The sequence below is a fragment of the Capronia coronata genome, assembly GCF_000585585.1.
Source record: "Capronia coronata CBS 617.96 chromosome Unknown acBCG-supercont1.7, whole genome shotgun sequence".
In the NCBI taxonomy this organism is placed as follows: domain Eukaryota; kingdom Fungi; phylum Ascomycota; class Eurotiomycetes; order Chaetothyriales; family Herpotrichiellaceae; genus Capronia; species Capronia coronata.
The window spans coordinates 428,687-444,650 of NW_006912899.1; the positions used below are offsets into that span (position 1 = coordinate 428,687).

At 52.6% G+C, this 15,964-nt stretch overlaps 6 protein-coding genes across 6 annotated transcripts; 2 read left to right on the forward strand and 4 right to left on the reverse strand.

The window, feature by feature from the left end:
* Nucleotides 1-43: 43 nt before the first annotated feature.
* Nucleotides 44-1,416, reverse strand: A1O1_07719 (uncharacterized protein; the record flags this gene model as incomplete). The annotated part of the gene is made up of 3 exons (XM_007728585.1): nt 44-164; nt 187-1,279; nt 1,338-1,416. 3 exons carry the CDS (start codon nt 1,414-1,416, stop codon nt 44-46), a joined length of 1,293 nt encoding a protein of 430 aa, XP_007726775.1.
* Nucleotides 1,417-1,794: 378 nt separating this feature from the next.
* Nucleotides 1,795-2,214, forward strand: A1O1_07720 (uncharacterized protein; the record flags this gene model as incomplete). The annotated part of the gene is made up of 1 exon (XM_007728586.1): nt 1,795-2,214. One exon carries the CDS (start codon nt 1,795-1,797, stop codon nt 2,212-2,214), a length of 420 nt encoding a protein of 139 aa, XP_007726776.1.
* A 1,509-nt stretch (nt 2,215-3,723) lies between these two features.
* A1O1_07721 (uncharacterized protein) lies at nt 3,724-4,116 on the reverse strand (the record flags this gene model as incomplete). Its single annotated transcript, XM_007728587.1, has 1 exon — nt 3,724-4,116. A coding segment is annotated over one exon (393 nt), but the record flags the coding sequence as incomplete, so codon positions are not given.
* Nucleotides 4,117-5,126: 1,010 nt separating this feature from the next.
* On the reverse strand, nt 5,127-6,951 carry A1O1_07722 (uncharacterized protein; the record flags this gene model as incomplete). Its single annotated transcript, XM_007728588.1, has 2 exons — nt 5,127-5,987; nt 6,046-6,951. 2 exons carry the CDS (start codon nt 6,949-6,951, stop codon nt 5,127-5,129), a joined length of 1,767 nt encoding a protein of 588 aa, XP_007726778.1.
* Nucleotides 6,952-9,190: 2,239 nt separating this feature from the next.
* A1O1_07723 (uncharacterized protein) lies at nt 9,191-13,348 on the forward strand (the record flags this gene model as incomplete). Its single annotated transcript, XM_007728589.1, has 2 exons — nt 9,191-13,254; nt 13,309-13,348. The coding sequence occupies 2 exons, from the start codon at nt 9,191-9,193 to the stop codon at nt 13,346-13,348; spliced, it is 4,104 nt and encodes a 1,367-aa protein (XP_007726779.1).
* Nucleotides 13,349-13,996: 648 nt separating this feature from the next.
* Nucleotides 13,997-15,109, reverse strand: A1O1_07724 (uncharacterized protein; the record flags this gene model as incomplete). The annotated part of the gene is made up of 1 exon (XM_007728590.1): nt 13,997-15,109. The coding sequence occupies one exon, from the start codon at nt 15,107-15,109 to the stop codon at nt 13,997-13,999; it is 1,113 nt and encodes a 370-aa protein (XP_007726780.1).
* Between the last annotated feature and the right edge of the window lie 855 nt (nt 15,110-15,964).

Consider the following 15,964-nt stretch of genomic DNA (forward strand, 5'->3'; position numbering starts at 1 on the left):
AGGAGGTTCACCTTCAACCACTGACACAGCCACACAAGGCTGTTCACCACAATGTCGCTGTGCTCAAAATGATCATGATCATAATCATCGAGCATACTTCGACCTGTCGTCCCACGTAAGTAGTCCCGAGCCGATTGATGCACAAAGTCGATTCTGCTGCCGCGCTGTGTCACAAACGAGACACACCGTCCAATCACTTTGTCAATATATCGTCGGTCAACAAGCAACCCACTCACACTGCTGAGCTCTCGCACATCCAAAGGACGATAGGTCATCATCATCACTTTCAGTAACCGCACGCATCCTTGGACCAGAGTCGACTCTCCGTAACAAACCTGTCGCAGGATTCGATCGTAGAAAGGTGGTAGCCCAGGCGGCAGATCTCGAATCACCGTCAACGTATCCTCCCGCCCTACACTTTCCAGCTGTTTGCACATTAAACTGACCCATAAGAAAGTATCCTCGGCTTTTATATGTAGCTCGTCCTCGATCCGGTGCCGAAGATCAGGGCCATACTCACACAAACGATCCAGTTCTGCCACCTTGTGCGAAATGTACGTCCGCACGGCCTGCGAGAGGTGATCCGAGTTTAGTTCGAGACTGACCCTGACCTGGTCTGGCCCAGCTAACAGCACTCGCTCCGCGCTGTCCAACGGTCGACTCGTCACCAGCCATTTCAGACGGGATGGCCAGTCCAGTGCTGTCCTCACAACTAGTCGAAGCAGCTCCGCCATCCCGCTGTCCTGGCATTCGTCCAGCGCGTCCACCATCACATAGAGGCGTGCATAAGTGCACCGATGCAGCATCTCCATAAAGATGACCCACAGACCCCGCCATGATGAGACATTTTCAGTGTATCGCTGACTGGCCACGTCCCATCGGTCCCGCAGTGATTGCTTAAGTTTCGGCTGCTTCCTCACTAGTTGGAGGATCAGACCCTTAATGATCGCGTCAATCGTGTTGAGTTCGTAGTCCGCATCTTGACAGAAGAAGTATATCACCGCGTATGAGTCTGCCATCTGTCGCGATTGTTCTTCCAGCACTTCGATGAGACCAATCGACATCATCGTCTTCCCTTTCCCGGCACCGCCTTTGATCCACAAGAGTCCCACGTCGGACTCATCTTGCCAGCGGAGATATTGGGGGTCCTTTAAAATCCAGTCGAAGGACTTGTGCACTAGTTTGTCTTTATTCTCTTTCAGTCGGTGTTTGACCGCCAGCGAGTCGGGGCATCGGAGGGCACGAAGGCAGGCGCGGTCGATGTCGTCGTTCGTGTGGCCTGTACATTATCGTAAGCTTGAGCCATATACGTCCTCCGGACTTGCTGTGACGCATACTTGTGCTCAAGTTGACATTGCTAATCAGGGTTGCTCCAGCTTCGGCCTTGTTACCCGTAATTTCAATTCTGTGCGCCATGGTGTCTCATAAGCACACGTCCAGCGCATACCATGCCTAGTTGAGTCAGCAGACGCGTAAAATCATGATCGGGACGAATCGTGTTGGACGGCAACAAAAGAATGGGCATCAGGCTGAAGTGTGATATGGTAACACGAGATTACCTCCACCAACCTCTTTAGCTGAAATGGAAGCGCACCCAAAGGTGCATCGCTGAGCGCATCGAGGCCACCAGTGGCTGTGTTGTGGCTGATGCATCTACCAAGGGCAGGTTGACTGTTGGAATCATGGCTTGGTTTAACCTTACCCCGCTCTTGCCGGGAAGCTATACAGACTCAGCGATCCCACATCCTGGATGCGTTATGCCAAAACACTATACAGTGATATACTGTCCGCATAATGGCGGGAGTCGGAGAGGCAGCAAGCATCTTAGCTCTTGCGACCTTCGCCTATGATACGAGCAAAAAGCTGTACGAGGTCGTTTCCAGTTTCAAAAGTCGACGGACAGATATCCAAGAAGTCCAAAGTAGCCTTACTGCCCTGGTCTCTGTGCTCGAGCTGGTCCAACAGCAGATACTGGAATCGGGCGACGAATGCAAGTATAAGCCACTCTGCCAGCCGATGCAGTGCTGCATTTCGACTTGTGAGGACATGCAGAAATCGTTGGATGCATGCACTCAACGTCCGAATGATGTCCACGCCAGCATTCGTGACTGGCTCAAGATGCAGTTCCATGGGAAGAGCTTCGCCGATATGAAGCAGCGGCTTGCAAGCTATCAGTCGACGCTGAGTATTGCGTTTGCTTCCGTTAACCTGTAGTGATCTCTCCACTGATGACGATACAATGCTGATGGCCACCAGTCAAGACCACGGTACGACACAAGAATCGATAGAGGAGATGAAGGGTCTGATCGAAGGCACGAAGCAAGACCTGATTGATCAGGCAGAGAAGGTTGAAGATGCCATTCGCGATGGAGCGGAATCGTTGCGAGATCGCCTTCAAGCCGATAGAGCACACTTGGAAGACGCTCTCCAAGCTCTCGCCCAATCACAACAGGTGGCGGATGCTACACGCCTGGAAATTGTGGTCGAGAAGAATCGAGCTGGAGACGACAGTCATGCAATCTTTGGTACCGACAATTTGCGACCTCAATTCGGTCTAAGGGTGTCAAACAACATGGCAGGAAAGAGGGCGATCACGGCGGCTGGTGTGCACAGCCCAGAGACACTGCAGGCACTATTATCCGGGAAGCCAGAGGTAGCCCTCCTTATGCAGACACTACAACAGCAACCCCAGCGATCAGACGAAAGAATGCCACAAAATACACTGAACACGATGGTGCTGACCCAGCCAATCCCCCCGACGTGTGAACGACGATCGATCGAGCATACTTTGCCTCAGACCAACGTCTCCGAGGCGACCGTGTCGCCACAAATTGCCTTTATACCAAGATAGCCTAGATTACAAGTTGAGCAAATGAGGGCTTGAATATACAAGTTGAGGTCTTTGTGAGGTCTTGTGAGAGCAATGTCGTGAAAGCACTGTCGACTTTGGGTAACATATCACTGACTGCGCTTGAGATGCACATTTCGTGGTCTTCTTTGGTACACTCTTTTGGGGAATTAGGGAGCCTTGATTTGATATCCAGGCACTATCTAGGAGTAGTCCTGACCTCTACTTGATAATTTGCAAATCATTCATCGTTCCAGTGATCATCGCTCCGGTCGAGGTACTCTTGAAAACGGTAGGCCAACTTAAACCGGCGGATTTACCTTATATACTCCAGTTGTTGGGCGTTCTAGACTGTCCACCGAAATGCAAGGTGCTTGCATGCGGTAAACTCGGAATGGAAGGGTAAGAAAGACAATCCCCTGTACTGTTATCTTAAGGCCACGGCTGTAGGTGGGACTCATTCGTGACGAGTGCGGAAGATCATAAGCAGCGGTTGCTGACGACGCACGGACATTGTGCGAAAATGGTTCTATGAGCCATAGAGGGCCGATGATTGTCGACGCTTCTTCTGTGTCGATACCGTCGGCGCCGTGGAGGGGTTGTAGTCGTGGGGTCAAATCGCCCGTCTGTGCGATTGACTCGCTGAAAAGGTTGATTTCTGACGCTGTTCTCAAGCATTCCGCCGCAGACAGCCGCTCGTGAGGATTCCACCTGAGCATGTACAAAGTAAGAAAATCAATCAAATGGTCGGACTCCCAATCATTGGCGCTCACTACGAGACTTTGGCACCAGGATACGCCCTCGGATTGAAGAATTTCCTTCTGTTTGGCTTTTCCCTTCTGCTTGGTGTTTCCAGGCTGATTCATTTCAGGGAGCCCATAAACGAATTTCATCACAATCACGGCAAGAGACCAGATATCCACGACTTCTGTGTAAAATTGACCGAGGAAAATTTCTGGAGCGGCGTACATCCAAGATCCACAGAAAGTCTTCAGATCCAACCTGTTCTGGGCCAATCCCAAGTCCGCCAAGTTGATGTGAATAGGAGTCCTAGAACGCAAGAGGATATTTTCTGGCTTCAGGTCTCGATGTGTGATGTTCTGGCCGTGGAGACAAGAAAGACCTTCCAGACTTTGTTTGCAGACGACTAACATGTCAGTATCGCAAATAGAAGAGACTTGGTCTTGCGCCGCCAGACTCCCTAGCGGTAGGTATTCCATCACCATAAGGGGCCTTGGTGTAGTACTGGAGTCGACGAACTCCACGATGTGGGCCTAGGGAGAATCAGCAGACTAATAACGCAGAAAGATTTTCAGGATAGACGGACATGGTGGAGACATTTCATGATCTCAATCTCCTTCTCCCAGCCTTTTTCGTGAAAAAACTCTTTCTTCGCGTATTCATGCCCAGTACTGGCATCAACTACCTTCCGCACCAGTCCGAAAGCGCCCCTTCCCAATTCTCTTCGTCTCAAATAAACAGGTCGTTTGGTGGGAGAGAGAGATTCACTCGGGGCGAGTGAGGTCCCTTGGCTCCGGAGCGCAAGGTTGTCGAAAGCCGCCAGATGTTCTGGAGGAGCGCCGGCTGGACCACCGCAGGCAGAAGATGAGGACTGCCAGTGTGTGAAAACACTTCACTCAGCTGTCTTTCAGATCAAGAAGCGACTGGAATGTGAGTTGACAAGCTGATGGTTGAAGAAGTTGGATTCACCATCTGAAAGATGGGTTACAACGTTGTTCATTATGCCCCGCATAGAAAAGAAGTGGCCGGGAGACAGGAAGCCAGGTAATAAACATTCTCTCTACATCGCCTGGTCTCTCATCCTTCTCTTCTGTCACATCAGGCATGAAAGAATGGCCATTAGACGCCTGGATTTGGCGGGTTCTTGCGAAGCACCGCCTTTAAGAGTCTTCATCACTTCTTGCCTCGAACAGCTTCACATTCGCTCCCCGAAGTGGGCAGACTGGCAATCTCAACAGATCCGAAAGGTCGGGAATGCAATGGAAGGATTGATCTGGGTGTGCAAGGCAGCCACTCAACTCTGCATTGGTCTCGTTGCTTCCTCCTGCTGACAATCTCTTCATAGAGAACAAGTATTTCCAGCCTTCCAGCTCTCTGACTCCTCTTGAATCTCGCGATATATGCCCCAGATGCCGAAACACAGAAGTACCGAACCTTTTGTACTTATCATAGCAGCTGAGCTGTATATGACATAGCTCCTTTTCTCGGCGCCATATAATACAACAATCCAGTCCAACCTGGAGAGATGTCCCGCAGTCTACTCCAGTGAAAAGTGCTTGTCTTTCTTCCACGATTCAACCATCAGCCCCAGCGCCTTGCTCACAGGCTTTTCTTGCAGCTCTCTGGACAGAGAAAGTGGGAAATCAACCACAGCTTGTCGCAAAGCGGCAACGCCCGCTGCACCGAAGAAAAGAACGAAGCGATCAACAGCATTGTTCTCCAGCATCGACTTCAGGAGAATCAGATGACTAGTCTGGACTTCTGATGGAGGCGTGTTGATAATGTGTGCAAGGCTCGACCAGTAGTGTATCGGCGGCCAAGGATTGTGGACTTTGGCCTTGGAAAAATTCCGCAGGGCAATAGATGCATAGCCAACACCCAAGCCGGTCAGACGGTCATAGTGCTTGTTCTCGGTGACAAAGGCTTTCTTGTCGTCCGACAGTTTCTCCAAACGCCAACCAAGGCGCAATCTTCCCGCAGATGTTGTTTCCGGACCATAAATGCCGAAGAGAGCAGGTGCTGTCGCATGGAACTTGCACATCAGAACCGAAATGAGCGGGACAGTTGCCGGTTGGTTCGCGGAAGGAGGGGAGATGCCCTGAGCATTGGGACGGTCGGACGGAGTGTTCCTCGCAAATTGCAGCTCGGGCATAGAAAAGATTTGTGCCACCAGGGTGCCAACAGGCTCGGCAGCTTTGGAGTTGACTGCGCATTCGCCGACAAAGGTACTGATGATGGCTTTGCTGAAGAACGAGAGCAGGTACAAGGCCAGTGACGGAATTGTGGTCCTTCCTTCATCATGCAGCGAAAGGTGCGGAGGAAGATAGTCGTTTACCGAGACCGGGGGCGAAGGGAGTTCACTCAGGGCTCTGAGCAATGTCATCTTCACGCGGTCATGCTGCACCCACAGTCAGTACTCAACGGCTTCCAATACTCCATATCAGATCAAGACTTACTGCTTTTTTATTGCCGACTTTGTCGTCAGTCAGTTGCCCAACACTTGTCCGCATTGCTCGGCGCATATCTCCCACGTGTGGTTTCAGAGTCGGCTCCTTCTTGACCATCTCCCAAAACTCCTTACGGAATACCTTGAGCTTTCGGTGGATGGCCAAATAGCTCTGGTGCAATCGTTCCGAGTCCGGCAAAGACCCGGATGGCTGGTTGCCGCTTTGAGCGGGCCGAGCTGTTGCAGGGCCAGGTGGTGGAACCTTCGCCGACGCCGCTTGCTTCTCGGCTTCTTCCTTTTGAAGAGCTGCTGCTCGCTCTGCTTGCGCTTGCGCTTGCGCTTGTGCTTGTTGTTCATCGCGTCGCCGTTTCTCCGCAGTTTCCCTTTCAATACGCTGCTTCTCTTCGGCTTCGGCCTTCTGCTTCTCATAGATCGCCTGTCTTTCAGCTTCCGCCTTGGCTCGCTCTTCGCGTTTGCGGCGTTCGTTTTCTTCTCGGGCCTTCCGCTCCTCCTCGGCTCGTTTTCGTGCCAACTCCTCTTCCTGCTTCCTTCTTTCTTCCTGCTCTAACCTTCTTCGTTCCTCTGCACGTCGCCGCTGTTCCTCTTCTTCCTGTTTGATATATGCCTGGAGAACAGCTTCGGCCTGTCGCCGGACGATCTCATGTTGTGCATTGGCAACATTTAGTTCAGCTCGGTGCACCTCTGCTTGAGCAAGCTCTCTGGTATCGAGTTCCTCCTGCTGCTGTCTCCGTTGATAGACATGAAGTTTCTGGCGTTCGACTTCGTGAAGGTGAATTTGGCTGAAAGCGCGTTCCAGCTCAAATTGAAGCTGCCTGGACGGGCTGTCGTCATTTCGCCGTTGCCGGGGGCTGCTCCTGGCTGCTAAAGGCGACGAATGAAGTTTGGCTTGAGCCATGTTTGACATTTTAAAAGCTATCACGTGACTTGAATATGTGATTCTCGACGCAATGAACAAGGGTGTCGTGAATGCTCCCCAACGCCCTTGGAGGAGGATCGAATATCGGTCTCTAGAGAGCACCACTGGTGCTTTGATGTAGAGGCTGGCCTATTTTTCCGGGCAATAACGTGGCCTCCCCGTCGGGTCCGAGACTGCAACGTCTATCGAGTCGTCAAGCAGCGGCTCATGCTCACACTGCAGCTCAATGCCTGAATTTCTGCAGCTGCGTTCCCGGTAGGTGCCTTAGTTGCAGAGGGATCACTACCTTGAAGAAGCTGCGCTATATTTGTAAGGGCAAATCTCAAGGCAAGTGAATGTAGGTACACACTGACCCAGCATGGAACGCGTGTCTGAGGCGCGACAATGTCCAGGATTTGAAAAGTCCCTCCGAGGAATTCAGTTGAATGCGGACAATAATCCGGATCGAAACGGATTGGCGAAGTAGTGAAATTACCGACGTGAGGCCTGATACCAACGCGAAGTGAGCGGTTGACACTCAACTGGAAGCAAACGGGCTTCAATATTGAGGTGTTCGACGTTGAGGGTTGTTGTGGTCCGTGCTATAGGATATACCACTGTAGTACAAAATCTGTTATCGCTCCGAGGGGAGAGGAGACTAGGGTTTGAAACGAGGGCGAGGGTGGTGCTTTTGTGATTGATACTTTTGCCTGCGCCTGCGCCTGCGCCTGCGATACGATCCGCCCGCGACCACGGACTTGGCACAAGCTCTGGCGGCGGCCGCGGGCATCACAGGCACAACTCAGCACCTTGGTACAGGAGAACCACCTGTCACAATAGGTAGTATACACCTACCTCCTCAGACGCCTAGATTGATTGAATTCAAATTCTATAAACTAGAAGACACCTTGCGGAAGGACCCTCAGAGAGGCGATAGTAATGCACACAGTGCTAGTAGAAATCACTAGACAAATAATTATGCATACCTGAGGTACCTACAGGTACCTTACCTATAACTCAAGGTGTCAACTTACCTGGACATTATGAGAGACGCCGCCCCCATGATATACTAGTGGCATCAAATAGCCTCCCTAGCCCCTAAACCCTTCTAGGCTCTGTGAATGCCATCACGGGCAGAACCCGCAGCCACAAGCCACCTACCACCGACTTCTTGGGGCACTCAGCGGCTAGGGTGGCTACTGCTAGGCTCTAATCAGACCCTCTATCTCATTCATTCATTGTGAACCACTCACTGGCATTGTCTGTACGCCCATAACACTTGGAACGTAATCGGCTGCGTCTACGTACCACGTACTGTCACAGGATATTTCTCCAACGCACCTCCTCGAAATAAGTAAGACACTTCACCTTACTAGCCTTCGTCCCATCACCATCACCCTCACCCTCAACCATCACCATCGTCTTCTCTATCTCTCTGCGTCTTTCTTTCTTCGTCCGTCCTCTCTGTGAACATCTCGCCATCCTTTCTCTCCTCTACACTCGCGAACAGTCCTTCCGATATCCAGAGTCTCTCTCTTGTGCTGCCGCCTGTCTCCAGCGCGGCTCTGTCCTCCGTCAACTCCGTTTCCTGTCTCTCCTTCGCGTGGTCTTACATCTCCGAGCCTGCAGTCGTACTCTGCTGTTTCCAACACTTGAACCCTCTGTTGCGACCAACAGTCATCAGCTTTACGCTACTAGTATCGCCTTTCTCGAATCCCCGCAATTCTTCTGTCATACTTGACACCTCGCCAGTCTCTCCACCTCAGAATCTGACCCAGACATCCAATAAAAAAAATACCTGGTTGATCCAGGGTTGTCAGTCATCGTCGATACGACGTCTGTGTCTTTCCGGGAAAGAGTCGGCAGACAGTGACCAGCATTGATAACTATCAACTTGCACTTCTTCCGGTCCTCGGTACGTTCCCTCACTGCAATATATCCTAATCTGGCATCACCGTTATTCAACGTTCCCCCCAGTCATTGTACTGCGGTCGACATTGAGCTCACTTCCTTCTGCTCATTACTGCAGCCTGCCCGATAAAGCAACGCTTGCATGATGGGCAATGAAGTACTAGTATAGCAATACTGACTCTGCCCAGTTCCGAAAGTCTCTCTGCCTCTGTCCGGTGCCTAGATCCGGTTTCCCTTCTCCACGCTGTTCCCTTAACTTTGGGATTTCATTTCTGGCGAGATTCCATCACTGGAGGAAACAGGACCTAAAGGTTGAAGAGATCTGAAAATGGCACAATCAGGTGCAGGCGGTGTGCCTGGCCCTTCAGGGCGCAGACTACATATTGCCCATCGCCGCAGTCCATCTGAACTGACGCCACTCATGATGGAACAACTTGCTCTTCAGCAACAGATTGAATTGCTCCAACAACAGCAGCAACAGATTGCTGCCACACATCAGCAATACGTGAATATGGGCATGATACAGCAGCCTCTGCAAGGCATGCCTGGCTACTCGCCAATCCAAGGCCAACCTGCTCTGGCAAGCATGTCTCCGAACAATACCAGTTTCCAATTCCCTCAACTCCAACAGCAGATGGGAATGGCGGGCCAGCCCCCTACTCAGCCTGCAGCTCATCGAAGAAATCAATCCGCCCTTCCAGGCATGGCGATGGGTCCCCCACCAGCGCCGTCTGCTGGCCAAGCTTATGGCGAATTCAATCAGCAAGCCATGGGCCAAAACCGCGAGAACAGTGGTGGGCGCGGAAGAGGAGGGTCTTCACAAGGCGGACACGCTCGACGTCATTCACTTGCACTTCCCGAAGCGAAGAAAGCCGCAGAACTTGCAGAAAAGAAGAGAACAGCCGCAGGCTTTCAATTCCCAATTCCTGGAGCTGGTGGCACGGTGGAAAGTCCTGTCGCGGCCACTCCATCGGACGACAAGTCGGCAACCACCACCGGTCCGCAGGGACTGGGTTTGCAGCGTGCTGGCAATGCCAGAGTTATGGGTCATAGTCGTAGTCAAAGTATGGCTACTGCGGGCGCTCGAGGAAGTGGTGCGGCTGGCCGCGGTGGTGCTGGTGCTGGTGCCGGTTTCCAATTTCCAGGTCCGATGGGAAGTGCCGACGCCCAAGGTCAAGGCAATCAGTCGGACCTGCAGCGTCGTGGAAGCCAAAGTAGCCATACCAGACAGGGATCACGAAATTTTGACGGCAACTGGCGCCAGCACAACAATCAGCAGAACAATGACCAACAGCAGCAGCAAATGGGTCAGTTCGGCCAACCACAGGGTATGGGCGGGGGCTTTCAACCAGGCCACCGAGTCCGCGGATCGATGAATCAGTCCATCGGTTCAATGAGTGGGTTCCAATACCCCGGGCAGCCACAGTTGGTTCAGCTGCCTCAAGGACAAATGATGTTACCGCCGCAGATTTTTGCTGGTCAACAGCTGAACGCCTTGCAGATGGCACAACTCCAGGCCATGCAAGGTGCACAGCTTGGCGGATTGCAGGCAAGCCAACATGCTCCACCTATGGGTCTGCAACAGCAACAACAGCAGAGAAAGACGCTGTTCACCCCCTACCTTCCCCAAGCCACTTTACCTGCTCTACTGAATGATGGTCAGCTCGTTGCAGGTATTCTGAGAGTCAACAAGAAGAACCGTTCCGACGCATATGTCACAACCAGCGATCTGGATGCGGATATTTTCATTTGCGGTAGTAAGGATCGCAATCGAGCGCTAGAGGGAGACTTGGTTGCTGTTGAGCTGCTCGATGTCGATGAGGTCTGGAGTCAGAAGCGTGAGAAGGAAGAGAAAAAGAAGCGCAAGGACATCACGGATACACGGTCATCGGGCAACGCTCAGAACGGCAAAAGTGACACCGCCTCGTCTGGCGACACACAGTCCATTGCACCCGATGGTAGTATTCGACGACGAGGCAGTCTACGTCAACGACCAACGCAAAAGAAGAATGACGATGTGGAGGTTGAAGGGCAGAGCTTACTTCTCATGGAAGAAGAAGAGATCAGTGACGAGCAGAAACCACTTTATGCTGGCCATGTCGTGGCGGTCATCGAGCGTGTCGCGGGGCAGATGTTCTCAGGTACCCTCGGTCTCTTACGTCCGAGCAGTCAAGCTACCAAAGAAAAGCAGGAGGCAGAAAGACATGCTCGTGACGGCCACAACCGATCTGAGTCTCGTCAACAAGACAAGCCAAAGATTGTGTGGTTCAAGCCGACCGACAAGCGGGTGCCCCTGATTGCGATTCCTACCGAACAAGCTCCACGAGACTTTGTCGATAAACACATGGACTATGCCAACAGAATCTTCGTGGCATGTATCAAGCGTTGGCCCATCACCTCTTTGCATCCTTTCGGTACACTCGTGGAGCAACTGGGTGAAATGGGAGACCTTCGCGTCGAGACCGATGCTCTCCTTCGCGACAACAACTTTGGCTCTGATGAGTTTTCGGATGCGGTTTTGAAAAGTGTGGGATGGGACGACTGGTCTCTCAACTCTGAGGGTGAGGAGGCTTTGGCTGGTCGCCGGGACCTCCGCGCCGAGCGCACTTTCACTATCGATCCCAATGGTACCAGTGAGCTCGATGATGCCCTCCATGTCAAGCCTCTTGGTGATGACCTGGTTGAACTCGGTATTCACGTCACGGATATTGCTCACTTTGTGAAAGCGAACTCTTTGGTCGATCGAGAGGCCAAGAAGCGAGGGACTGGGGTTTATCTTGTGAATCGTGCAGTTAAGATGCTGCCGCCGAAACTGTCCTCCGGTGTCTGCTCACTTCTACCTGCAGAAGGTCGTCTCACCGTCAGTGTGATATTCAATGTCCACACCGAAACAGGCAAGATCGAAGGAGAACCGTGGGTTGGCAAAACCATTGTTCAAAGTGCCGGCAAGCTGGCATACCGTGAAGTTGATTCCGTCATTAAGGGAGATGGCAACGTCCAGCTGGAAGGTGCCACGATCGAGGATATCAAAACTTTGCATACCATCGCCAACAAATTCCGCGAAGCCCGGTTCGGTCATCGATCAGCCAACATCTCACCGCTACGCTTGCTCTATCAACTCGATGACGAGAATGTGCCCGTTGAGCAGAACATTTTCAACAGCTCTGCGGCACATGAAATTGTGGAAGAAATCTGCTGCAAGGCCAATTTCTTCGTGGCACAAAAGATTCTCGCCGCAATTCCTGACAAGGCTCTCCTTAGACGACAGGCACCTCCTAATCCGAGACGCCTTCTCACGTTTGCTGACCGAATGACCCGTGCCGGATACGAGGTTGACACCAGCAGCAGTGGCACTCTGCAGAACAGCCTCTTCCAAGTGGAGGATCCTGATGTACGCAAGGGTATGGAAACTCTCTTGGTCAAGACTTTGCAACGAGCGAAATACTACGTTGGCAACCAGGTCGCAGAGGATCAGCGTCAGCATTATGCTTTGAATCTACCCATCTACACCCACTTCACCAACCCTAGTCGTCGTTATGCCGACATTGTGGTCCACCGTCAGCTGGAAGCGGTCCTTACGAATAGCGAGTTCACCGAAGACCTGGAGAGCCTGGCCAAAACTGCTGAGCAGTGCAACAACAAGAAAGACTCCGCCCACAGTGCACAGGAACAGAGTGTGCACATCGAGTCGTGTCGACTCATGGACAAGAAGAGCAAGGACCTTGGAGGTGATCTGGTCAGTGAGGGCATTATCATCTGTGTCTATGAATCGGCCTTTGATGTCCTCATTCCGGAGTATGGGTTCGAGAAGCGCGTTCATTGTGATCAATTGCCCTTGAAGAAGGCCGAATATCGCAAGGACGAGAGAGTTCTTGAACTCTATTGGGAGAAGGGCGTGCCCTCATCTGCCTACGTTCCTGAAGATGAGCGACCTCGAGCCTCAGCTAGTACCAGAGGTCCGAACAATGCACGAGACTCGGAAACGGCGAAGGATCGTGCCAAAGAGCGCTTCGAAACACAGCGAAAGCAAACCGAGAGTAATACGATGTCGACCGACGACGTGGAGGCTCTATTTGACGACGAGGATAGTGCCTCTGAAATCACCGAAATGGCAGCAGGAGTCTCGCTGAATCCTCCTGTTGACCGCTCCACTCAAAGCCTTCCACCGTCTCCAAACCGCAACGGAGGATCTTCTCAAGGACCTACACGAACACAATCCGACTCGAGAATTGCCAGATCCGGTGGTGACCTCCCAGAGGACCATTTGTCAGACAAGGAGAAGTATCTCAGCTACTTCAAACTTCGAGAAGAAGGGGGTGAATACATCCAGGATGTCACTGAAATGACCCGAGTGCCAGTCATCTTGAAGACTGACCTTAGCAAGAGTCCTCCGTAAGTTGACCCATCGACAGGCCTCATGAACTGCTTGCTGACCATGTCTGTTAGATGCTTGACCATCAGATCCATGAATCCATATGCCTTGTGATCACTTCTAGGATCGAGATTGGGCCGCCGAAAGCGCGAAGCACGAACAGGTCTCGGGGAGACGGACATACTCAACTTGGTGGTTCGCCACGACATTTTCGTGTATTGACAAAGAAGCACGTTTTAGGCAAGGAGGTTTTGCATTGTTTGAGTTGGGAGTGGCATGCATACCTGGAGCCGAGTAACTAAGTGGACAGCCCGGTGGCCATTAGGGGTGGCAGTGGAGCAGCAGTGCAAAGAGTGTCGGCGTACCCAGACGTTGTGGGGACGAGGAAGGCGAGATATGTCGGTGTCTTGAATGTTCGGATCAGGCGAGCACAAGGTAGCTGAGCCAACGAGCGAGCGAGCGAGCGAGAGCTGTAATCAGGATGATTCTCCTTTTAGCGCTGTATGCAGAAAAAAGTTCTATCTCAATCCCTTCATCAATCATACTACGTGTGTCAACGTTGGGGCGTCATGGGTCATATGAATGTGCGGGTTGCTCCCCTGATAATACCACGCCAGTACTGGATATGTCTCTCGCCACAACAAGCGACTCGCCTGTCGTTCTCGAGTCAAGAATCATCTACGACGTCTGCGCAACATGCTCAGACAACGGCGTCTCTGTCCAAGGACTAGACAGTGTGGAAATCTAACGGCAGTCCGTCTTTCAATCGCCGCCCTTGGTGATCCTTTCAAACACGTCAACACCGTAGAGGCCCAGGGCGCTGGCACAAGCGACAGCACTGGCGCCGACCTTGCGCATGCGATCAAAGCCGGCTTTGTCCTCGACGCCGCCGACGCCGATGATGGCCAAGTCCTTAGTCTCGGGATGCCGATCGAGCAGACGACGAAACGTGGCGACATTGCCCAACGCCAGAGGATGGAGTGCGGCGCCCGCCATGCCGCCCACGCCGGTGCCGGATTCACTGGTCAGCACGGGCTCCAGGGCGTCGTTGAGCAGCAGCGACGAGCCGAGGGTGTTGGTGGAGGTGAGGAAGTCGACGACACAGCTTTCGCCGGGCTCGGAGGACTTTGCGGCCTTGAGGGCGGCGACGACCATCTCGAACTGCGAAATGTGCGTGTACGGAGGCAGCTTGATGCCGACCCTGGGCGCACTCTCGGGGGTGGCCATGCGGCCGCGATACGTCGATTTCGAGTCGCCAATGGCCTCGAGGAACTCGGCCAGTTGGCCGGGGTCGTAGGCCGGCGGAGGGGCGTTGGCGATGTTGGGACATGACAGGTTGACTTCCATGGCGAGACGCAGGTCTTCGTCCATCTCGGCCGCGTTCGCGATCAGGGCGTAGACCATGGAGATCTCGTCCGAGGTGCCCGTGACGCTGAGGATAAACGGCTTCTTCGTCGGCGTGTCGGTGCCCAGGTGTCGTTGGCCCACGATCTCGTTGATGATCCCCAGGTACTCGGACAGCGTGAGCGGGGAGTAGCCGAGCGTGTTCAACGTCGACACCGGTCCCGCTGAAGACGACGACGACATGTCAGCAGAACTTGATGTGTTATCGGCGCCTGTGCTGGAGCTGGACGCGGTGGCTGTAGGTTTCGAGTCTTCGCCCTTGGGAGCGTTCGCGGGGATGGTCGTGCCGGGAGTGAAGAAGGTATATTGGTGCACCGAGTCATCGTGTGAAAAGCCTTCCAGCAAGCTGGTGCGGATGGTCACGGCGCCTGTGTATGGACTGTCGTAAAGTGCCTTGATGTCTTCGAGCGTGGTGGACCATGGGCACGCCGAATTGAGCAGCGGAGGGTCGATTTTGAGCTTCGACGCCATGTTTGGACACTAGGTCTGCGTATATTCGAGAGTTATGGATGGATATAGCTTCGGTCGCGTTGGGCGTGAAAAAAAGGATTGACAAAAGGAACTGGGGCCGAGATGGGCTGAGACCTGGATATCCCTTACTTCATATCACTCTTTCGGTGATTTATCAGCTCAAGACCGCAGTGAGTTGAAGTGGCGGTGCTTCTTGAGTCGGTGAAGGTGACCGTGACCGTGACAGTGAGCTGCGAGATGACGATGCTGTTGTCCTTGAATGCGACTTCGTCTTACTTGAGGCTGCTATGGTCTGCTCTGTTTCTGGACCATGTGCGGTAGTGTACTGTATCCGATGTGGAGAGAGAGAGAGAGATTGGGGGCCGAATGGAACGCCAATGGCGCGCCTCATATACTAGTTTCCTCCAAAATGGCGAAGGTCTGAAGTGCTGCTGCTGTCAGCTTCTTGCTCGAATTGCAGGAGCGCTTTGGTATACAGAGTTAAGGGGAGCAGCGACCAAGGATGTGAAGAGATGTGCTATTATTATATACCCAGCTTCGCTTATCGAGGCCATCTTCCTTTTTCGATACGGTCAAAGAGTGGCTGGCGTTTGGTGGCTGCCCGGATCTAGGCGAAATCGACTAATCATGATGCAGACGAGGGAGGCCGTGTCTCAGATCTGATAACAAGGCACCATGCTCTTTCGTCTGAGCTGCTGAGTTACCATCAGAGTGAGACATTGCAAACGAAGCAAAGGCAAAGAAGCTCAGAAGATTGGATGGGTCATTCATCTTGATCTTGATTTTCATCTATCGTGAACAAAGAGCAGGCGAGGCATCTCCTGGAGTGAGAGAACTCCTGTCAGGTGCCCTGCA